The sequence below is a fragment of the Scardinius erythrophthalmus genome, assembly GCF_964197995.2.
Source record: "Scardinius erythrophthalmus genome assembly, chromosome: 19".
Lineage (NCBI taxonomy): Eukaryota > Metazoa > Chordata > Actinopteri > Cypriniformes > Leuciscidae > Scardinius > Scardinius erythrophthalmus.
Genome location: NC_138239.1, coordinates 39,457,587 through 39,482,256, shown reverse-complemented (window position 1 = coordinate 39,482,256; position 24,670 = coordinate 39,457,587). Strand labels below are relative to the sequence as shown.

General features: G+C 46.4%; 2 protein-coding genes across 2 annotated transcripts in view; one reads left to right on the top strand and one right to left on the bottom strand.

Annotated features, from left to right (window-relative positions):
• The window catches only part of fam98b (family with sequence similarity 98 member B), a 549,041-nt gene that overhangs the window by 497,618 nt on the left and 26,753 nt on the right, over positions 1-24,670 (bottom strand). The gene's annotated exons all lie outside the window — the stretch shown is intronic.
• Positions 1-24,670, top strand: part of LOC308707765 (gamma-aminobutyric acid receptor subunit rho-1) — a gene marked incomplete at its 3' end in the record, with an annotated part of 37,482 nt that overhangs the window by 3,043 nt on the left and 9,769 nt on the right. Inside the window, exons 2-7 of the mRNA XM_081394421.1 lie at positions 6,536-6,586; positions 6,970-7,076; positions 8,042-8,109; positions 8,911-9,134; positions 10,793-10,875; positions 11,018-11,158. Of these exons, the coding sequence (XP_081250547.1) occupies positions 6,536-6,586; positions 6,970-7,076; positions 8,042-8,109; positions 8,911-9,134; positions 10,793-10,875; positions 11,018-11,158 (674 nt within the window). The remainder of the gene's footprint in view (positions 1-6,535; positions 6,587-6,969; positions 7,077-8,041; positions 8,110-8,910; positions 9,135-10,792; positions 10,876-11,017; positions 11,159-24,670) is intronic.

Genomic DNA, 24,670 nt, shown 5'->3' with positions numbered 1-24,670 from the left:
ATTCAACTCATCAGCTCATTAACCCATGTGATAATGAGCTGATGAGTTGAATCAGGTGTGTTAATGAGCTGATGAGTTGAATCAGGTGTGTTTGATTAGGGAGACAAAGAAAACGTGCAGTGTTGGGGGTACTCCAGGACAGGTTTGGGAACGACACACAGATAGAGCTTAAATAGGTTACAGCTCAGTCTGACATCATTATGAATTATTTCCAAGTAAGCAAGATCTGCAAGATAACTTTTATTTTATAACCAAAACTCATAAATTAAAAAATTAAAAATTAAAAAAACAAACGTCACAAAGGGAAAAATGTTTTGCAAACATACTAGTTTTATTTGAAACTGCTACGGCAGCAGGGAAGATGCATGGGCATTAATTTGCTTTATTTTAATGTTATGTTTAGTTTTTACCCTAAAACCATTCCCCATTCAGACAGTAATACACAAATACACCTTGTCCACCGAACCGTGCAGAAATACATCATCCCTGGTGAGCAAGGCATGTATGGCGGCAGGTCAGGCAGGTGCTTGCTTGAATACGATGGCAGTCTTGCAGGAATACCAAGCCAAACTGCTATGGGACCTGGACAAAGGTGGAGGGGTCGGGTCTGATAAAGAGCTACGTCGGGCCACGGACCTCAATGTCAGCCCTGGTGGCAATGGAGAGACACCTTTGATTTAATCTATCTGGCATCAAGGAGATGGACAAACCCTTTATCCTCGACGCCCCAGTGTCTCCGCTGGTCTGTAAGCTTGGCCTTCGAGAGGTTTCGGGAGGCAAAGAGACAGTCGGTAACCTTTATTCCCAACCATTCCCAGGCCCCGGGGCTGCTTCAGCATCAACATCAACAACACTCTTCTTGGACTGATGCCATTGGACTCTTCTTGGACTGATGCCATTGGACTCTGCCATTGGACTCTTCTTGGACTGATGCCATTGGACTCTTCTTGGACTGGACGCCATTGGACTCTTCTTGGACTGATGCCATTGGACTCTTCTTGGACTGGACGCCATTGGACTCTTCTTGGACTGATGCCATTGGACTCTTCTTGGACTGGACGCCATTGGACTCTTCTTGGACTGATGCCATTGGACTCTTCTTGGACTGGACGCCATTGGACTCTTCTTGGACTGGACGCCATTGGACTCTTCTTGGACTGATGCCATTGGACTCTTCTTGGACTGGAAGCCATTGGACTCTTCTTGGACTGATGCCATTGGACTCTTCTTGGACTGATGCCATTGGACTCTTCTTGGACTGGATGCCATTGGACTCTTCTTGGACTAATGCCATTGGACTCTTCTTGGACTGATGCCATTGGACTCTTCTTGGACTGGACGCCATTGGACTCTTCTTGGACTGATGCTATTGGACTCTTCTTGGACTGATGCCATTGGACTCTTCTTGGACTGATGCCATTGGACTCTTCTTGGACTGGATACCATTGGACTCTTCTTGGACTAATGCCATTGGACTCTTCTTGGACTGATGCCATTGGACTCTTCTTGGACTGGACGCCATTGGACTCTTCTTGGACTGATGCCACTGGACTCTTCATGGACTGATGCTATTGGACTCTTCTTGGACTGATGCCATTGGACTCTTCTTGGACTGGATGCCATTGGACTCTTCTTGGACTGATGCCATTGGACTCTTCTTGGACTGATGCTATTGGACTCTTCTTGGACTGATGCCATTGGACTCTTCTTGGACTAATGCCATTGGACTCTTCTTGGACTGGATGCCATTGGACTCTTCTTGGACTGATGCCATTGGATTCTTCTTGGACTGGATGCCATTGGACTCTTCTTGGACTGATGTCATTGGACTCTTCTTGGACTGGATGCCATTGGACTCTTCTTGGACTCTTCTTGGACTAATGCCATTGGACTCTTCTTGGACTGATGCCATTGGACTCTTCTTTGACTGATGCCATTGGTCTCTTCTTGGACTGGACGCCATTGGACTCTTCTTGGACTGATGACATTGGACTCTTCTTGGACTGATACCATTGGACTCTTCTTGGACTGATGCCATTGGACTCTTCTTGGACTAATGCCATTGGACTCTTCTTTGACTGATGCCATTTGTCTCTTCTTGGACTCTTCTTGGACTGATGCCATTGGACTCTTCTTGGACTGATGCCATTGGACTCTTCTTGGACTGGACGCCATTGGACTCTTCTTGGACTGATGCCATTGGACTCTTCTTGGACTGGACGCCATTGGACTCTTCTTGGACTGATGCCATTGGACTCTTCTTGGACTGGACGCCATTGGACTCTTCTTGGACTGGACGCCATTGGACTCTTCTTGGACTGATGCCATTGGACTCTTCTTGGACTGGACGCCATTGGACTCTTCTTGGACTGATGCCATTGGACTCTTCTTGGACTGATGCCATTGGACTCTTCTTGGACTGGATGCCATTGGACTCTTCTTGGACTAATGCCATTGGACTCTTCTTGGACTGATGCCATTGGACTCTTCTTGGACTGGACGCCATTGGACTCTTCTTGGACTGATGCTATTGGACTCTTCTTGGACTGATGCCATTGGACTCTTCTTGGACTGATGCCATTGGACTCTTCTTGGACTGGATACCATTGGACTCTTCTTGGACTAATGCCATTGGACTCTTCTTGGACTGATGCCATTGGACTCTTCTTGGACTGGACGCCATTGGACTCTTCTTGGACTGATGCCATTGGACTCTTCATGGACTGATGCTATTGGACTCTTCTTGGACTGATGCCATTGGACTCTTCTTGGACTGGATGCCATTGGACTCTTCTTGGACTGATGCCATTGGACTCTTCTTGGACTGATGCTATTGGACTCTTCTTGGACTGATGCCATTGGACTCTTCTTGGACTAATGCCATTGGACTCTTCTTGGACTGGATGCCATTGGACTCTTCTTGGACTGATGCCATTGGATTCTTCTTGGACTGGATGCCATTGGACTCTTCTTGGACTGATGTCATTGGACTCTTCTTGGACTGGATGCCATTGGACTCTTCTTGGACTCTTCTTGGACTAATGCCATTGGACTCTTCTTGGACTGATGCCATTGGACTCTTCTTTGACTGATGCCATTGGTCTCTTCTTGGACTGGACGCCATTGGACTCTTCTTGGACTGATGCCATTGGACTCTTCTTGGACTGATGCCATTGGACTCTTCTTGGACTGGATGCCATTGGACCCTTCTTGGACTCTTCTTGGACTAATGCCATTGGACTCTTCTTGGACTGGACGCCATTGGACTCTTCTTGGACTGGATGCCATTGGACTCTTCTTGGACTAATGCCATTGGACTCTTCTTGGACTGGACGCCATTGGACTCTTCTTGGACTAATGCCATTGGACTCTTCTTGGACTAATGCTATTGGACTCTTCTTTGACTGATGCCATTGGTCTCTTCTTGGACTGGACGCCATTGGACTCTTCTTGGACTGATGCCATTGGACTCTTCTTGGACTCTTCTTGGACTGATGCCATTGGACTCTTCTTGGACTTAATGCCATTGGACTCTTCTTGGACTCTTCTTGGACTAATGCCATTGGACTCTTCTTGGACTGGACGCCATTGGACTCTTCTTGGACTGGATGCCATTGGACTCTTCTTGGACTAATGCCATTGGACTCTTCTTGGACTAATGCCATTGGACTCTTCTTTGACTGATGCCATTTGTCTCTTCTTGGACTGGACGCCATTGGACTCTTCTTGGACTGATGCCATTGGACTCTTCTTGGACTAATGCTATTGGACTCTTCTTTGACTGATGCCATTGGTCTCTTCTTGGACTGGACGCCATTGGACTCTTCTTGGACTGATGCCATTGGACTCTTCTTGGACTCTTCTTGGACTGATGCCATTGGACTCTTCTTGGACTTAATGCCATTGGACTCTTCTTGGACTCTTCTTGGACTAATGCCATTGGACTCTTCTTGGACTGGACGCCATTGGACTCTTCTTGGACTGGATGCCATTGGACTCTTCTTGGACTAATGCCATTGGACTCTTCTTGGACTAATGCCATTGGACTCTTCTTTGACTGATGCCATTTGTCTCTTCTTGGACTGGACGCCATTGGACTCTTCTTGGACTGATGCCATTGGACTCTTCTTGGACTGATGCCATTGGACTCTTCTTGGACTGATGCCATTGGACTCATGGTTCGGATGTAGCCTCGGCCAGTTCTAGAGAGAGTTTGCCAGAATGGCGTCAGTCTACTCATCGTAATCCAGTTCTGCCCAGGAGGGATCTTCTGTCAAAAGCCGGGGGCACAATATATCACCCCTGGCCAGAGATGTGGAAATTGTGGGTCTGAGGGGGATCAGCTCCTGAATGCTGGTCTCTCTTTACTAATATACAGAAACTTTACACCCTAAAGGGAAGATTCTTCACGAGTTAAAGCTGGAGTTCCTCCAGGATCGTTTCTCTGCAGGTCTATGTCCCTCCACGGCCACGCACCGTAAGGTGATCGGTGTTTGGGAAGACATTAGTTGGTAACTTGTTTCCTTCGTGGCACTCTGAGGATGAGGCCTTGGGTTCATGAGAGAGTCCTGGCCTGGGATTTGGTCATGGTTTTAGAGGGGTTGTCCCTGGTACCCTTCAGTCAAGACAAGTCAAGTCACCTTTATTTATAAAGCGCTTTTTACAACACAGATTGTTTCAAAGCAGATTTACAGTGATAAAGATCCATTCAGACATATAGACTCTGTCTCAAAAACATTTCTCTCTTTGAAGATGGCGATCTTGTTGGCTATCACTTCTCTTAAGAGGGTAGGAGATTTGCAGGCCTTGTCAGTTGCCTCCTCCTGCTTAGAGTTTGCTCCGGGTTGGGTGAAGGTTGTTCTTCACCCTAGACTGAAATAATTGCCTAATGTACCATCGAATACCGCACATTCTACAATTCTGCAGGCCTTCCATCCGGTTAACGTGATTTCACCAAGTACCACATGTTCCTGGATCAACATCTTTGTTGATCCTGGAACAACTTTCCAAATCAACCAATCAGATTTGAGAGACAAGTTTACAGTTTATGTCAAGTTTAGACTTAGAACCAGGGTGAGGTGCTTCAACATCAGTGTTATTCACCTATCATTTCCCTCTGATTTTAGGGAAAAGTTATGGGTAGGGTTAGGTTTAGGGGTAGGGATAGGGTAAGGACTAAATTTTGGGACAGGAATGTTATTCCAGGATAAAAAAATATGTTGATCCAGGAACATGTTTTACTTGGCAAAATCACGGTGACCCCTTCCATCCTCCTGCTTTTGTATCGGTGGACCAAGAGAGGATGAACTTACTTGCCCTGTGAGAGCTCTAGAGATTTATGTTCAGAGAACCTCCCGATGGTGGAAGTCTGACAGTGCGTGTCCACTACAGCGGCAAAACTCCGCTCAGTGCCGCTGGCAACGCTATAACGCCTCCGCTTTGGGGTGTGTCTGTTGCGAGTGTGTTTAATCCATGTTTTTTTAACACACGGACAATATAATCATCAGAGATGCACGCGATTACATTTAGAAATAGACAAGCTTTGTTTCCAAATGCACCAAGCAAAGATATCATTTCAATTTTATAAACTTGTATAAACCCAGCCAATATAAATCACAATGAACAGATCCAAAATAAAATATTTAACATAACAACAGCAAAGCCTCTAATTCGTAAACAAAATTAACTTGCAATAAATTCAGCATAAACTCCGGCACAATCTGCATATTTTTAAACTCTCAAGACAGACGTCACATCCCGAACCTCACAGGGATTGGCTGCCTACTGCGTTTTTCGTTTGATATTTGCATAAAGTCAAGAACACAGCTTCACAACAGGACACTTGTCAGTATGGCACAGTGGGTATTTCGTTCCCCATAGTGTCATCTTTGGGCACAGCGCCAGTTCCCTGAAAGGGAACATTCTCAGGTTACTACTGTTACCATTGTTCTCTGAGAAGGGAATGGGATGCTGTGTCCCTTTACCATACTTGGTATGTGAGCGGCTTGCTTCAGCCAATCAGAAGCTGACGCTGCTTTGTTCCGGGTAACCCTTATAGCCTCCGCGGTACACCGTAACACGTCACAGGGTGACGCAGCACCCTGAATTATAGTTGCACACAGTTCCCCACAGCACCATCTTTAAACACAGTGTCTTGTTTCCTTCTCAGGGAACACTGGTTACAGTCGTAACCTGAGACAAGATAACGAGAATAACGACATGTTTATATGAAATGTAGTGGAGTAAAAAGTATTATGCTTTGGAATGTAGTAAAGTAAAGGTAAAAGTTTCCCAAAATCAAAGTAATTATACTGTACAAATACTTGTAAGCCAAAGATAAAATGTAGCCACGTAAGTACTCTAACAAAGTAAAAATACTTTTTTCTGTCCTCCAAATGTTTTTAGAATGTGAGCAATGCCAGCGCAGTGCTCTTTGCTCAGTGCACATTTGATCATGTTGTCTGCATCCACGCTGCTGAATCATTGCAGATTCTGTTGATATGGCAGAATTTCATTTCGTTCTTTTCCCTCACAGATTACGGAGAGAAACAACACGGGTGGATGGAGGAAGCCACAAGTCTGGCAGGTGCAGTATCATTTAATACAGATTTGTATTGTGCTCTTACAGTCTTTTGCTAGTATTTCTGTTTAAATGACGTCTTGCGTTATGCTAGATATTTTTAAACGGCTTTACGGAGTACATTGGGATGATCATAATCTATCATTGCCATAAGTGCCAGAAATATTTTTTTTTGGCCTTTATGTACTTTTCTGTTAGATGTGGCAGCAATGTTAAAAAAAAAAGACCTGTGAACGTTTTTCTAATGTTCCCATTACAGTTACGAAAATGTTATTTCTGAATGTTTTAGCCAATGTTCTGTGAGCCTTCCCTGTCAGATGGGATGCTGATTTTGACAGTACTTCAGCTCATAGCTTTGCCTAATAGTTTTATTCTCATCTTCATTTTAGCCCGATCTTCAGAAGAAGTCCAGACATGACAAAGTCTCCTATGACCAAATCAGAGCAGCTGTTGAGGATAGATGACCATGATTTTACAATGAGACCAGCGTTTGGAGGTGAGCATGAGCTGCTTATAATATCCAGATATATCTGCACACAAACACAGGACACGCGCTTGTAAGACGAGAGTCACTGTATCGCTCATGCTTGAGTTTGTGTTGCACATGGATTCGTGGTTAATACTTAATATGTTTTTTATTTATGGATGGTTTTAATTATTTAGTCCATGTTATGCAGTCTAACCTTATCTACTCTGAAATTGTTCTTCCTCAGTGTTTCTGTCTTGTTTTCTGTCTTAAATCAAGATACATTTGATTTGATTCTAGTCTTGTTTACTGAAAATGTAAAACGTTGTTTTCACTTTGAATTATGAATATTTTTCTGACCCCACTGGCAGATATTTGTTCTTGTTTTAAGCACAAACTCACTTCATTTTGATGAATTTTTCAGTAAACAAGACTTAATATCTTCAGTCATTTTGCTTCTCCAGTAAATGTATCTTGATTTAAGAATGTTTAGATATTTATGTTGGAAAATGAGAGAGAAATACTGAGGACGAACATCATTTTTGTAGTGTAAAACACTAGACACACATATATGCAATTGGCAGAGACTTTAGTTCATTTCTATAATTTTTTCATCCCCTTTGAGAAACATGTTAAGATACCGTTTTACTCTCTACTGCAGAGAAGAGCATCCGTTTCATAACTCGTAACACTACAATACTTTTGATGAACTCGTTGGCTTTGGCTTGTCATGTGTGGAATATTCTGGCACTGGGGAAAAGGAAACAGAGTCTGTCGGCTCTCTGTGATCACTCGTGACCCACTTGCGTTTGAGCGCTCGTGTCCCTGAGCTAAAATAGGCCACAAACACAGCTAAATCCCGTCTGCTCACACACACCACATTACTGGAGGCACCCTGGACATATTTTCTAGAATGAAATATATTTTATGATAATGACATCCTTTCATTATTATCAATAAAAACGATTTTTTAAAAACAGTTTTCTCTTCGACAGGACCTCCGATTCCAGTAGGTGTGGACGTTCAGGTGGAAAGTCTCGACACCATCTCTGAGGTCGACATGGTGAGTGTTAATTAAGAGCACCTCATAAGTGTTATTATTATTATTATTATTGCACAAATCTAGCTCTTGAGGTAAAGTACAGATACGGGTTATTAAGGGTTATTATACAGTAATGGCCAAAAGTGATGTCCGGAGGGGGGTTTGACTAAACCATCAACATATGAGGAAAATATTCCGTATTTTTAAAAATATTTAAAATATGAAAATAGTGAAATAGTGAAAGTATTTATCTGACAAAATGATTTGTCAAGAAAAGGCAAGCTACAGGAAAAAGCATACACTGACTACGGCATAATCAGTTATTAATATTTCGCCGGTACTCTCTTGTTGATGCATTTGTTCATGATTTCTTTGTATGACAGCTTGGTCCAAATTCATGTTGCACAATTAGGCACGTTTCATAGCGTTATTATTATAAATAAAACAAACGACTCCAAGCACAACTACGCAATATGACTACAAAATATTTGACCGATTTTTATTAATATTTGAATAGGGTGAAGATGTGAATATTCCTCGGCCAGGCATCACCTTTGGACTTGGGAATGTTACTGTACTATACTTGAATCAAAGAGATAGTTGTGTCTGGATGAGTCGTGTGGAAAGTGCTGATGAATGTTTCCTACAGTACAGTACTGTGTTTCTTGGTGGTTATTAATCATTAAATGTAACACTGATGTCAGTATTCATATTGCTTTGTGTTGTACGTAAGATTGTCCCGTGCCTCACTGGAACTGGTTCAGATGTTTTCGATTCTGTGTTAAAAGCTCAGTATGTCCAACATCTGATGTTTCCCATCAGGATTTTACGATGACACTGTATTTGAGGCACTACTGGAAAGACGAGCGCTTGTCCTTCCCGAGCACCAACAACCAAAGCATGACGTTCGACAGCCGGCTGGTGAAGAAGATCTGGGTGCCCGACATGTTCTTCGTTCACTCCAAAAGATCTTTCATCCACGACACAACCACGGACAATGTGATGTTACGAGTGCATCCAGACGGCAACGTCCTCTACAGTCTGAGGTGAGCCTGCCCGAAACCAGACGTTCATGAGCCTCTCTAATCATCTCACTCCTGAATTTAACTTAAAATTAGAATATGGCATAAAACATTCGAGATAAAGCAGCGTTTCCATCCCATGTGTTCAGGAGATTAAAATGGTCACTTCCTGGGAAACTGGCTCAAAATATCAGTTATAAAAGTGTAAGTTTCTGCAATCGGGCGGTTTTTCCCTCCATCATAAACGAGTGTGTCTCGAGCGTCAGACGAAACACAGTAAACGCTGTCATGTTCTCTAGCGTTCGGGAACACACTCGTGTATGAGACGCTTCTGGAGGGAATCAAACCAAATCATTCTGATCCAGAAACACCAAACCCACATTTGAGGTGCTGCGATGCCATTGGTCGGCTGGTTAGACCATTAATCCAATCACAGCCTCTGCTGGGGTCACATGAGGTAATTTTTAGGGATTTATTCAGTGAATGTGTTTCCATCGTAGTTTATGTGAGTGTCTTCTTGTTGAATAAAAAATAATCTGCCTCAATTGAGCGCATATGTTTTTTATCCACATTTTTAGAAACTACGCACATCAGTTTCCATCCAGCATTTTTTATATGATATCCCAAAATTCAAAATAGGCGGTGGAAAATGACAATCATATGACAAATGACAATACAGCTCAAACTATTCAATATGACCATAAACAATACAAAATAGACTGCTATAGAACTCTTAAAATGCAACAGTTAAGGCCCGATGTACTCAAGGTGAAGTTAATTTTATTCGTTCTTTGCTACAAAAGAGTTTGAAATACATTTGCAGTGATATACCTGTTTAGATGGATATGCAAATATGTGCTGCTCTTTCCTCTCAATAACAGAATAAACAAAGAAAACAGAAGTTCAGAAAGCATCTGATCATAGAGATGTGGATATGTTTGCTCTGAGATTCAGATCTACAGTCATGTCACGTTTATATATAACACTTTATACAGTACATTTCTTTAAATCAGGAGTGTCGCTTTCGATTAGAATCACAGCTTCAGTTTCTGCTATAAAGCGGCTCTCAGTGTGTTCATGTTTTCACTCGCGTCTGAACAGAAGAAATGAACCGGAGAAGATTTACATCTCAGAGAAGGCGGGGCCTCAGAGCCACTCCCACATATTACATCATCATCACTGACCAATGGGAGATCAGAGGTGTTTACCAGCCAGAGCAAACTAACCAGATAGTTGACTTTGACGAGCTGTTTCAAACTTTGATTTGGCCTGGTTTTGTTTGAAATGACGTCACACCAGTTTGTTCTTGAAGTATTTCGGGGCCTATACATACGTTTCTTTGAAGAAGAAAATAGTAAAATACATAAAAACCAACAATGTTACAAATGTTAACTACTGAACTGACAAAGATTTCCATCAGGACCGTTTCATTCAAATGAATCTCCATATTGACGGTTATGTGAGAGTTATGTTATTGTTAGTAGTTTGGTTTTGTTGTGGGCAAACCAGCGGCCATTACTAAAACAGTAGCAAAACTCTTCCATAACATGATATTTAAATATCAAACGTGGAAATAACAGATGTTGAACTGGTCCGTTCCTCTTCCGATGCCGCTGGAGGACGTCATGAATCCTGTGCGTCGCCTGTTTGACTAACGCTCGATGTCTCGTGTGTCGTTGCAGAGTGACCGTCACTGCCATGTGTAACATGGACCTGAGCCGATTCCCACTGGACACACAGACGTGCTCACTCGAGATCGAGAGCTGTATGTACACACACACACACACACACACACACACATTTCTCCATCTTCACTTACGTCCATGTGAATGTGGTGTCGTTGAACTGAAGAATTGGAGATGTGCCTGTTGATGTGATGATGTGGAGTACATGTGGTGTTTTCTCAGATGCGTACACTGATGACGATCTCATGCTTTACTGGAAGAAGGGCAACGAGTCGCTGAACACAGACGACAGGATTTCTCTGTCCCAGTTCCTCATCCAGAAGTTCCACACCACAACTAAACTAGCGTTCTACAGCAGCACAGGTAACCGCGCTCACGCTCCCTCATATCTGATGTGGTTTATGCTGAAGTCCTTGAGCTTGGCAGTGTAGCACCATTCAATTCTCTGAACGCTTTTTTCCCAGTGCAAATATCTAAACATTCTTAAATCAAATTTACTAAAGAAGCAAAGTGACTTCTGCTTAGTTTAGCTCGTTCATTCAACAACGGCACGCGGATCTGCATCAACATGACTTCCAGCAAACTCTCTGCTCGCTGTTGGGGAGAATGAAAAATGCAACCAACCTCCTGTCATTTAATCTCGCCGTATTTGCAAAGATTTTGAACTTTTCTGATTAATCTTCTTCAGATAAAGTCTGAGATGACGTTGTGTGTCCATCTCATCCCTCAGAGTCATTCAGTAGCACTTCTTTCCTAATACTTGTGTTCCCTTACGAGAACGTTCTCTCGTACTGCGTTGCAAACGCTTATGGGAAAACTCCTTTTCTCGAGAATATTGAAGCCTTTATTTTAAAACGCATTTGCTACAGCACAGGCGAGAGCATCAGACCCACGTGAGTGAGCTGATAGGCTGTGCTGTGGGCAACTGCACGAACCAATGGCGGATAGACAGAAGCGCGCGAGCCAATCAGGGCGCTTGGCGCTCTGTCACTGTCAAGCGCGCGAAACTACACGTGACCATAACATATAAATACAGATAGAATCCGCCATTTGACAGATTTAATCTCCTTCAGCTCGACTCACCTCGTCGCTGATTTTCTCCGGTCGTAAGAAGCCCTCGTCGTGGAAAAGCCGTCCAGCGGAACAGCTTCGCATCCCGGCATCTCGCCAGCTGAGCGTTTCCCTGTGGCATCCGACGAAAAATTATATCCTTTTCATTGCATATTTATCTAAAAGAGCAAACCGCTGTTTTCACAGCGCGGCATAATGCCTCTCTCCATCTGTGAGAGCTGCGGGGTCTCCCTGCATGCATCCGACGGACACACCCAGTGTGCGGCCTGCCTCGGCCCTGAGCACGCCGAGGCAGCGCTCATGAAAGGCGGCTGCCAATTCTGCGACGGGATGCCTGTCTCCGTTCTCCGTTCAAGGCTGTCTTCGACGGTGACCGATTCCGCCCACCTTCCGTCTTCGGCGCCCCACGAGCCCCGTAGGAAGAAGCGGCGCGATCAGAGGCGTCCTGAGCGCGGTGAGTTTAGCGAGTGCACGCCGGGCCTTTCTCCTCGTGCCTCGCCCACGCCTTCTTCGCCTGTCCTGTTCTCTCGGAGCGAGCAGCGCCCCTCGTCTGAAGCGGCTGGACTCGTCTCTTTCGGCGCATCTCCGGATGACGTCGATGACGCACTTTCTATGGCGGCATCTGAGAGCGAGGATTGGTCGGGCTCCGCGGACCCCGCCCCCCCCTCTCAGCTAGAGTTTTCTGATACTCGAGCGAGCATTGACGCCGAACTTCTCCGTGTCATGTCTCGCGCTGTTGACGAGTTGGGACTCGATTGGCTTTCTCCAGCTGAGCCCGCCAGAAGCCGCCTCGATGAATGGTACCTGCCGGGGCGCCAGCAGGCCCCTCGTCAGCGCGCCGCTCCATTTATGCCTGAGGTTCACGAAGAGCTCACAAAATGCTGGCGCGCGCCCTTTTCAGCGCGAACGCGCTCATCTGCCTCTTCTACGCTCTCCACTGTTGACGGCGCTGAAGAGAAAGGATATGTGTCTCTCCCCCCACTGGAGGAAGCGGTCGCTGCACACTTATGCCCCCCCACTGCAGGTAGTTGGAGGTCTAAGACGGTGCACCCTTCTAAGCCGTGCAGAACTACTTCGGCCATTGCCAGCCGCGCATACGCTGCCGCCGGTCAAGCCGCCTCTGCACTTCACGCCATGGCGACGCTTCAAGCCTTCCAGGCCAAACTTCTCCGTTCCATGGATGAGTCAGGCCCGGACCCAGACACATTTAAAGACCTCAGGAGTGCCACGGATCTGGCACTGAGGGCCACGAAGACCACCGCTCAAGCCCTGGGCCGCAATATGGCCAGCCTAGTGGTAATGGAGCGCCACCTCTGGCTAAACTTAACCGAGATCAGGGACGCGGATAAAACTGCCTTCCTCGACTCGCCCGTCACAGCCTCAGGTCTCTTCGGCCCATCTGTCAGCGGCTTCGCCGATCGCTTCACTGAAGCTCAGAAGGCTTCCAGCGCCATGAGACACTTTCTACCAAAGCGCTCCAGCTCAGTCCAACGGCGCCCCAAGAGCACGCCGCGACCTGAGAAAGTGGTGTCCCAGGTCCTCCAGCCCCGCCCAGCGGCTGAGACCAGTAAGCACATGAAGCCAGCGAAACGGTTCCCGTTCCCTAAGCGCCAGGGCCCGCGGCCGAAGCTGACGCTCGATCACGAGCCCAAGAAGCCGTCCTAACCGGCACAAAGAGGGGTCACTGTCCCGCTGCGGCCGGACCAGCCCCAAAAATCGCTCGACTACTGCTCACGGCTCCCTCTTCAGTTCAGGCGGCTGCAGCAGTTCTAAATGCAGTTCATGGGCCCGTCACATGTCACGCACCCCTGCAAACAAACGCTGTTTTAACAGCGACCCACACAAAGCACAAATCGAGCATAATTTCTCACATGCATACATGTCAGTCCGAGCCCCCCACTCTGGGTGTTCCAGATATGATAATGCCTCTAGCTCTGCGGGCTCTAGCTTGGCAAGCTATCCCCGGAGTTTCAGTATGGGTGATGAACATCATAAAGCATGGTTACTCGCTTCAGTTCGCCCGCAGACCACCGCGTTTTCGCGCGGTTATACAAACCACGGTAAGGGGCACATTGAGTCATGTCCTCCGCACCGAAGTGTTAAGTCTGCTGGCGAAAGGGGCCATCGAGAAGATCCCCCCTTCTCTGAGCGAGTCAGGTTTTTACAGCCGATACTTTCTTGTTCCAAAGAAAGACGGCGGCCTGAGACCCATTTTAGATCTCAGACATCTGAACAAGGCTCTCATGTCACGGCCGTTCAGAATGCTCACGACCAGACATATCCTGGCGCAGATTCGCCCAGGCGACTGGTTTTTCTCAGTAGATCTGAAAGACGCTTACTTTCACATTCAAGTGAACCCCCACCACAGGCCATTCTTGAGATTCGCCTTCGAGGGGCAGACATACCAGTACACAGTTCTTCCATTTGGACTGGCACTAGCGCCTCGTACATTCACGAAGTGCATGGATGCAGCTCTCTCCCCCCTGAGACAGCGGGGAATGCGCATCCTAAACTACCTCGACGACTGGCTCATACTGACCCAGTCAGAGGCGGAGTCACATACTCACAAAGCCTGGCTCCTCAGCCATCTAGAATGTCTAGGGCTCAGGGTCAATGTTGCAAAGAGTGTTCTGTTGCCCAGCCAACGTATCACGTTCCTGGGAACAGTTCTCGACTCCGTACTTATGAGAGCATGGCCCACACCGGCCCGTGCTCTAATGATTCAGCAGCTCACGGCATCGTTCATAGAGGGCTCTCTTGTACCCCTCAGAACGTTTCAGAGGATCCTTGGCCTGATGGCCTCTGCATCATCAGTACTCCAACTAGGCCTACTGCGTATGCGTCCTCTTCAGCTGTGGCTGGCTCCTCTGGTGCCACCCCACGCCTGGCATTCAGGCCACTTGATTATCAAGGTGGACCAGCGCTGTGTTCAAGCCCTGGCCCCTTGGAAAAACGCCAGCTGGTACCAGCAGGGCGTAAGCATGGGGGTAGTTTCAGAGAGGAGGATGATTTCAACAGACGCCTCCAACTCCGGTTGGGGAGCTCTGTACGAGGGCAGGCCTGCCTCCGGCCTCTGGTCGAGCTCGGAGAAACGCCTACACATAAACTGCCTCGAAATGAGAGCAGTTTTTCTAGCCCTAAAAACATTCCTCCCATACCTGGCGGGACACCACGTGTTGGTACGGACGGACAACATGTCGGTGGTCTCTTACATAAATCGCCAGGGCGGCCTCAGGTCCCGCAACCTGTTTGCCATAGCCTCACAGCTCTTGCTATGGGCTCACACCAATCTGCGCTCGCTCAGGGCAGCTCACGTGCCAGGCACGTTGAATACAGGAGCAGACATGCTCTCTCGGGGCAGAGTTCCCCCAGAGGAATGGTCTCTCCACCCTCAGACAGTTCTCCTACTCTGGGAGGTCTTCGGGAAGGCAGAAGTAGATCTTTTCGCCTCAGAAGACAACTGTCAATGCCCAATCTTTTTCTCAAAGAGCAGGGATGCGTTGGCCCACGACTGGCCCAACCTTCCTCTCTATGCGTTCCCCCCGGTCTCGATGCTCCCTCAGGTCATCGAACGGATCAGGAACACGAAAAGCGCAGTGCTATTAGTAGCTCCTCTCTGGCGGACCCAGGTTTGGTTCCCAGAGTTGATGCAGCTGTCTGTAGCAGACCCGTGGCCAATCCCAGTGAGGCGCGACCTCCTGACTCAGGCCAACAGGACAATCTGGCATCCCCGTCCCGACTTATGGGCCCTACATGTATGGCCACTCAACGGGTACCCCAGAACCTCCCAGAGGGCGTCCTGAATACTATAAAGGAAGCTAGAGCTCCGTCTACCAGACGCCTCTATCTCAGTAAATGGTCAGTGTTTTCCAGCTGGTGTTTAGCTCGAGACCTCGACCCATACACTTGTGAAGTACCAAGAGTACTGTCTTTTCTACAGGAGATGTTGGACGCGGGTCGCTCCCCCTCCACTCTCAAAGTGTACGTGGCAGCCATTGCTGCTTTTCACGTATTGGAAGCCGGGGCCTCCTTAGGAAAAAGCGACCTTATAGTTCGCTTCCTCAGGGGCGCCAGGAGGCTTAACCCGCCTCGGCCACCGTCTGTTCCGGCCTGGGACCTCTCCTTGGTCCTGCGGGCTCTTAAGGGACCTCCCTTTGAACCACTTCAGTCAGCTGATCCTAAGTCTCTCTCTCTGAAAACCGCCCTGCTTCTAGCACTGGCGTCAGTAAAGAGAATAGGGGATTTACAGGCGCTGTCTACCAGCGCTTCCTGTCTGGAGTTTGGTCCTAATGACTCCAAGGTCATTCTTAGGCCAAGACATGGATATGTTCCTAAGGTGCTCTCAACTCCGTTCAGAGCCCAGGTTATTTCTCTGTCAGCTCTCCCCTCCTCCGAGGAGGATAGCGATTCTCTCATGCTTTGCCCAGTCAGAGCTTTGAGAATTTATCTGGAGCGTTCGGCCTCTTTCAGACAGTCTGAACAGCTCTTTGTGTGTTTCGGGGGCTGATCCAAGGGCCTCCCGGTCACTAAAACCACACTGTCCAGATGGATAGTTGACGCCATTGCCCTGGCTTACACCTCACTGGGCCTCTCTTGTCCCATAGGTGTTAGAGCTCATTCCACGAGAGGTGTTGCCTCTTCGTGGGCTTGGTCAAGTGGTATTCCCATTGAAGACATTTGTGCGGCGGCCGGCTGGTCCGCTCCGTCCACATTTGTGAGATTCTATAATCTGGATGTCCCTGCTCTGCAGACATGCGTTCTTTCTGTCTAGACTCTGGCTCTGTGGATCCAGACTAGTTTTGAACCATGGTCACTTGGGTATTCCCATCTATAGCATATGTGCGGCGGCCGGATATCCGCTCCGTCCACATTGTTGAATTATAGCTTTAATGCCCTTGCTTTGTAGCTACAGTTCTTCTGTCTAGACACTGGCTCTGTGACCCAGTCTAGTTGATATTGAACACACGGTTTTCACCTTGTGGACTAAGTGACTGGCTTTGGCCAGATCCGATGAATTATAACTTTAATGTCCCTGCTTTGCAGTTACAGTCTTTTCAGTCTAGACTCTGGCTCTGCGGACCCAGACTAGTTTGATATTAAACACACGGCTATCACCTTGTGGGTTAAATGACTGGCTCTGGCCAGTCTTTATTACGGATAATTGATGGGCCCGATGTTCGGTCTCTTTTTATCCTGGCTATTCTGTACTTCCCGGAACTCTGGTGAGTCAGAGCGGCCAAAAGATTAATAGCACGGCGTTTTAAATGGAAACGTTCCCATAAGCGTTTGCAACGCAGTACGAGAGAACGTTCTCGTAAGGGAACGTACTGGTTACTTCCGTAACCTCGGTTCCCTTAGAGATAAGGGAACGAGTACTGCGTTGCCTTGCCGTGCTATTTTTCTTATGGCAGGTTTGTCGCTTCAGTCGATTATACCTGTCAAATGGCGGATTCTATCTGTATTTATATGTTATGGTCACGTGTAGTTTCGCGCGCTTGACAGTGACAGAGCGCCAAGCGTCCTGATTGGCTCGCGCGCTTCTGTCTATCCGCCATTGGTTCGTGCAGTTGCCCACAGCACAGCCTATCAGCTCACTCACGTGGGTCTGATGCTCTCGCCTGTGCTGTAGCAAATGCGTTTTAAAATAAAGGCTTCAATATTCTCGAGAAAAGGAGTTTTCCCATAAGCGTTTGCAACGCAGTACTCGTTCCCTTATCTCTAAGGGAACCGAGGTTACGAAAGTAACCAGTACGTTTTCTCTCTTGGTTTTTGTTATAAAGAGCTTCACAGCTTCCCAGAACGTTCCCTCAAGGTTCTCTCAAAGTTATGAACAAACAGTCTTTCAGTAAAAAGACCTGTGGCTCCAAAAGGCCGCAACAAAGGAAGGGACTAGAGATGCGCGGATGGGCTATTATTTCATCCGCAACCGCATCACAAAACTCATCATCCGTCCGCCATCCATCCGCACCAACGTTTCTGACCAATTTTCAAAACCGCACCCGCCCGCCATCCGCTGATTGCTGTATACATAATATTTTTCATTTGATTGGTTAAACCGCCCGCCACCCGCCCGAATTGAATTAAAATATTATTTTTCGTCACGTCATCCGCCCGATCCGCGGTTTATCCGCGGCTGTAACCGCCAACTGCGCATCTCTAGAAGGGACACACTCGGTCATCAGATTTAACTCAATATTTATTAACCGAACAGAAGACTAAACCAAACAAGTGCAAATGTAGCGACAGTAAAATCAGTAATGTAGTGTGTAGTGTGTAGGATGTAGGCATGAACTGTAGTGTGGCTCTAGTGTAAGTGCAACAACGGAAAAGACCAGCAACATAAACAAACAAAATGTGGAGCACCGAGGAGTAGTAGAAGGACTCCTTTTAAAGGGCATTAAGATAGGGCATTAAGATAGGGCAGGTGAGCATGGAGTCACCCATCATCTAGAACACAGACATTAATAGAACGTTTGTTCAAGGTCTTTAATAATGTTCCCAAAACGTCAGCACTAAAACATTATTTATACATCGTTCATCTAACATTTTTCTGAAACATTTTTGTTGGAAGTTAGTCTAATATATTTTTTTAAACATTACTACTTACTACTTTCTTTCAGATGGTTCAGAGAACACTGTTCCCATAATACTTGCAAAACAATAAAACATTCGCATAGACAAGAATTTATTTTAAGAACATTCAGAACAAACGTTTTCATAACTTAATGGGAACATTAATAAAACATTTTATAAAAAAAAATTTGTTAGCTGGGTACATATGTTGTTAAATACGCATGATTTCAGAACTGTGCTTTTGTTGGCACACTCATCGCTGTGCTTTTCTCAGTTGTTGCCAGAGTTCTTCAATATTGCATCTGCTGTTACACTACAGTTAGTTCTGGTCCTCCAGCAGCGTACAGTAGAGGTCTTCACGGGTCCAAAAATTCGTGCCCGAACCCGAAAGAGACCCGTAATGTGCTACACCAAACCGACCCGGACCCGTCTATTATTTCAAAAGCTGGACCCGGACCCGTGCAAAACCGAGAAATGCTTAACCGGACCTGACCTGGACCCGTCTATTATTTGAAAGCTGGACCCGAAACCGCCGGGAAGACACAGACCCGACTGGACCCGATTGTCACATATTCCAGCTTAAACTGCTATTACAAGTCAATAAACCTGTTGCGAAAAATACTTTTTGTCTTACCTTTAGTTTGTCAGATTCAGACTCGATGCAGAGCAGAGAGCACGGAGATGATAGCAAATAAATAACGTCAGCGGCCATGCCATGGCACTGAACGAGCAGTCGTTATTATAGTTCAAAAGGGCAAACAGTCTAAGTTATAAACAAGACGGTTAATTTATTGTAAAATCTAAAGCGCGGTTTGGCGGTCCCTCACTGAAGCTCTGGTAACTGGTTGCCATAGAAACATGACACGCGCTTGAGACTGCACATGCGCGCTAGCTGGATCAACCTAAAATATGCTTTTTAACGCAATTTATTTTGAGCGTCAAAGTAAATATTCATGTGACAGTTCACCTCAGATATGTTGCTGATTTGAAATATATTAGGCCTAAATATGAGTGTCAAGACTCAAGTCTGCAAGCATTTTTGAGATTTGAACTACTTTACTACTATGCCACGTAATAGGAACAGAAACTCAAAATGACACTTAGTACATACTAGTAGTAGCCTAGTACATATGTCAATAATTACTGCCAAGAATAAAACATATAAATAAAATAAACTAATATAGAAATTAATGATCTGATTCCCCACTGCACACAAAACTATGCATGGCAACAAACCATTGGCTATATGAATTAAACAACCATAAAACATCTTGAAGTGTGCACTGTGCAACTGTGCATTCTGTGCAATCAACGTGCATTCAATTATTTGCTTGCGAGTATATATTTATATTCAACATAAATGTTCTTGAAACCCTGCCCTAAAAAAAAATTAAATTAAATATTCAATGCTAATATGCAATGCAACAAAAAATAACATCAGCTCTCTAAGCTGTGCTTGTCTTATCTTAAATAAAGTGGTGCATAGACAGAGGTCTAGTAGGGCTGCTTTAATTTTCATGTTTGGCCTACATGTTGCTATTCAGAAACAGCAAAGCATTTACACTAGCAGTGCTGAGGCAGGTCCGACGATTCTCCAACGTGCGACCAGAGATGCTGAAGGCTGACTCACAACTCACACTAGATGCAGGCACACAGAGTATTTTTCTTGCCAGTTGTGCCATTGATGGAAACATATTTTGGTTGTGTTTCCAAAAACTAAGAATGTCTCTATCATTTTCCATTGTGGGCTTGTGCTTTAAATATTGTTCTAGTTCATCAACCCCGGTATCCAGTTCTGCATCCTCGACGTCAGCCCACTGGCTAAAGTGTTGCACTGGTCCTGGTCCTGGTGCAGGCCCAGCCATCTCCTCTGTATCCTCCTCTTGCATCTGCTGGGCATTCACCTCAGTTGTAGCTCTTTTAGGGAAGCTGGCCAACTCTCCACGTGCACTTTCATATATTTCCTCCCTCTCTTTTGCGGTGAACATCCGAAGCTGCTTGAATTTTGGCCAGAGCAGCACGGCAAGCTTTTCATGGTGTCCCAGAACTATCCGTTCAGCCAAAAGTCCCATGCACCTATTAAATAGAATAGAATTAGTTGAATAATCCATAAAAAAAACACAAAAAAAAAAAATAGCAAACAGTGAAAAAATTAAATGCATAATAATAATAATTCTTTTATTTTTATTTTAGCACATGTACATATACAGGCAATCTGTTAGAAAATTAGAAGAGTAATTATTAGACACTTACCTGTGTTTCAGTATCCTGAGTGGCACTGGATCAGCTTGTGACTGTGATATTTGGCAGTGTGTCATCAGCGTGGTTTTCCAGAGGGGCACTAAGTTAATTGTACAATATTTTGAGCCACTGAGCTCTTCAGTTGCCTGCTTAAAAGGCTGCAGGAATTGGACAAGCATCTGAAGAATGTCTTTGGATATGTGCTGCCTGCACATTTTCACCTTGGTCACTGATAAACACAAGTTTGTCGATCTCATCTGGGACTAGACCAAATTCACCTAGTTGCTTGAGCAGTTCTGTCTTCAGGTTTAAAGCTGTTTTCTTTGCCCCGGATGGAAATGCACATGTACATATGATCCTGGTATTAAACTCCCAGGCATCATCTATATAATGCAGTGTGATGCAGGTGTAACTGACCTTCCTATGGTCATCTGTCCACATATCTGTGGATGCTCCGAATGCCAGTCCCTCAGCTATGGCTTTCCTAACTGTTGGCAGGAGCTCTGCTCTGAGACTTTCGTATTTTTTCTGTGTGAAACGAGATACCGTCACACCAGAAGGAAGTAAGTCCTTCACATTACACCGGCCATGTGTTGCTCCCGTGTCTAATATTGTCTGCGCCAAGTCGGTGAACGCGGGAGTTTCAAACATGCTAAAGGCCCTTAAATCCTTTGTGCAGACTTTAGTGCATTTTTCCAAAATCGCATCCTTTGCTTTTTTTGGAACTACACCCAATCTAAGAAAAGGCGCCACTGAAGATTGGGTCAAAACAGTTTTACCACACGACCTGGTGTGCTTTAAAAGATGCGATGTGCCAGTTTTTGTTGAATCAAACTTCAACAGTGCGTCACACGTTTTACACTTAACTGCACTTACTTTTTTCTGATGTTCGTCTACAATATGCATGAAGGCTGCCCAGACAGAAGAGGTGCCCATAGGTTTTACCTCTTTATACTCGTTGTTTTTAAGCTTTTTTCGCACATCGCTCATGAAGGTATCCATTATTACCGTGCGTGCACTTGCATTAACTTTGAGTCTGCGCGCTCTGCTTCTAACGGCAGGGAGAGAGAGAGAGAGAGAGAGAGAGAGAGAGAGAGAGAGAGAGAGAGAGAGATCGCCTTGTACTCACAGGTACAGCTCACACTTTTCTTTTCCTAATTTTACAAGTTGCAAGTTACAAAAAAACACAAGCAGTGTCTAATCACGGCCGGGTTTTCTCCGAGTCTGATCTGACTCCGATCGCACGGGTATTACACACAATGTTAAACAGACCCGGGACCCGAAGTAATAGATTCGGACCCGATCCTGACCCGGCTGATCATTTAAAATATAGACCCGAACCCGTACGGGTCCCGGGTCGACGGGTCTCGGGTTCACTTTGAAGACCTCTAGCGTACAGTAACGGGTCAACAGCAGTGGGCTATTATCCCCCCAGCAGGTGGAGGCTCGTGCTCATCCGCTCTGTCCTAACCTCTGGTCTGAGACTGCAGGTCTGAGGCTGGTCTGCTGGTCTGAGACTGGTCTGCTGGTCTGAGGCTGCTGGTCTGAGACTGCTGGTCTGAGACTGCTGGTCTGAGACTGGTCTGATGGTCTGAGACTGCTGGTCTGAGACTGCTGGTCTGAGGCTGCTGGTCTGAGACTGCTGGTCTGAGGCTGCTGGTCTGAGGCTGCTGGTCTGAAACTGGTCTGCTGGTCTGAGGCTGCTGGTCTGAGACTGCTGGTCTGAGACTGCTGGTCTGAGACTGCTGGTCTGAGACTGGTCTGCTGGTCTGAGACTGGTCTGCTGGTCTGAGGGTGCTGGTCTGAGGCTGCTGGTCTGAGACTGGTCTGCTGGTCTGAGGCTGCTGGTCTGAGACTGGTCTGCTGGTCTGAGACTGGTCTGCTGGTCTGAGGCTGCTGGTCTGAGACTGGTCTGCTGGTCTGAGGCTGCTGGTCTGAGACTGGTCTGCTGGTCTGAGACTGCTGGTCTGAGACTGCTGGTCTGAGACTGCTGGTCTGAGACTGGTCTGCTGGTCTGCTGGTCTGAGGCTGCTGGTCTGAGACTGCTGGTCTGAGGCTGTTGGTCTGAGACTGCTGGTCTGAGACTGGTCTGCTGGTCTGAGGCTGCTGGTCTGAGACTGCTGGTCTGAGACTGCTGGTCTGAGACTGGTATGCTGGTCTGAGGCTGTTGGTCTGAGACTGCTGGTCTGAGACTGGTCTGCTAGTCTGCTGGTCTGAGGCTGCTGGTCTGAGACTGCTGGTCTGAGACTGCTGGTCTGAGACTGCTGGTCTGAGACTGGTCTGCTGGTCTGAGGCTGTTGGTCTGAGACTGCTGGTCTGAGACTGGTCTGCTGGTCTGCTGGTCTGAGGCTGCTGGTCTGAGACTGCTGGTCTGAGACTGCTGGTCTGAGGCTGCTGGTCTGAGACTGCTGGTCTGAGACTGGTCTGCTGGTCTGAGGCTGCTGGTCTGAGACTGGTCTGCTGGTCTGAGGCTGCTGGTCTGCTGGTCTGAGGCTGCTGGTCTGAGACTGGTCTGCTGGTCTGAGGCTGCTGGTCTGCTGGTCTGAGGCTGCTGGTCTGAGACTGGTCTGCTGGTCTGAGGCTGCTGGTCTGAGACTGGTCTGCTGGTCTGAGGCTGGTCTGCTGGTCTGAGGCTGGTCTGCTGGTCTGAGGCTGCTGGTCTGAGACTGGTCTGCTGGTCTGAGACTGGTCTGCTGGTCTGAGGCTGCTGGTCTGAGGTTGCTGGTCTGAGACTGGTCTGCTGGTCTGAGGTTGCTGGTCTGCTGGTCTGAGGCTGCACCTGTGCATTAGTACTGAGGTTTTAACAGTGACCCATTGAATCATTCATTTGGAACTATTTTCATTGGCGGTGCAAACACAAAATTACTGTATTCTGTCTAAAATATAAGATGTTCCATATTGAAGTGACCCAGTTATGCTTTTTTAAATATTACCTTTCATGTAGTATGTAATAGAGACTGGAATGTTGCAGAGACTGGAAGAGTTTGGTTCATGTTGTTCATGTCAAAAATATGCTATTTTCTGCTGCCAAAGCAAATCCACTTTGATGAGATTAATACGGTAAAACCCATGCCATCGTTACTGATCGTATCACTGTGTATCAAGTGCTGAGATTCAGATATGCTAATGTACATTTGGTTTCTGACCAATCAAAACAGACTAGGTCACCTGACCAATCAGAGCAGACCAATCATAACAGACTGAGTCATCTGACCAATCAGAGCAGACCAATCACAACAGACTGAGTCATTTGACCAATCAGAGTAGACCAATCACAACAGACTGAGTCATCTGACCAATCAGAGCAGACCAATCACAACAGACTGAGTCATTTGACCAATCAGAGCAGACCAATCACAACAGACTGAGTCATCTGACCAATCAGAGCAGACCAATCACAACAGACTGAGTCATTTGACCAATCAGAGTAGACCAATCACAACAGACTGGACCATGTGACCAATCAGAGCAGACCAATCACAACAGACTGAGTCATCTGAATAATCAGAGCAGACCAATCACAACAGACTGAGTCATCTGACCAATCAGAGCAGACCAATCACATCAGACTGAGTCATTTGAATAATCAGAATAGACCAATCATAACAGACTGGACCATGTGACCAATCAGAGCAGACCAATCACAACAGACTGGATCATGTGACCAATCAGAGCAGACCAATCACAACAGACTGAGTCATCTGACCAATCAGAGCAGACCAATCATAACAGACTGAGTCATCTGACCAATCAGAGCAGAACAATCACAACAGACTGAGTCATTTGACCAATCAGAGCAGACCAATCACAACAGACTGAGTCATCTGACCAATCAGAGCAGACCAATCATAACAGACTGAGTCATCTGACCAATCAGAGCAGAACAATCACAACAGACTGAGTCATCTGACAAATCAGAGCAGACCAATCACAACAGACTGAGTCATCTGACCAATCAGAGCAGACCAATCATAACAGACTGGACCATGT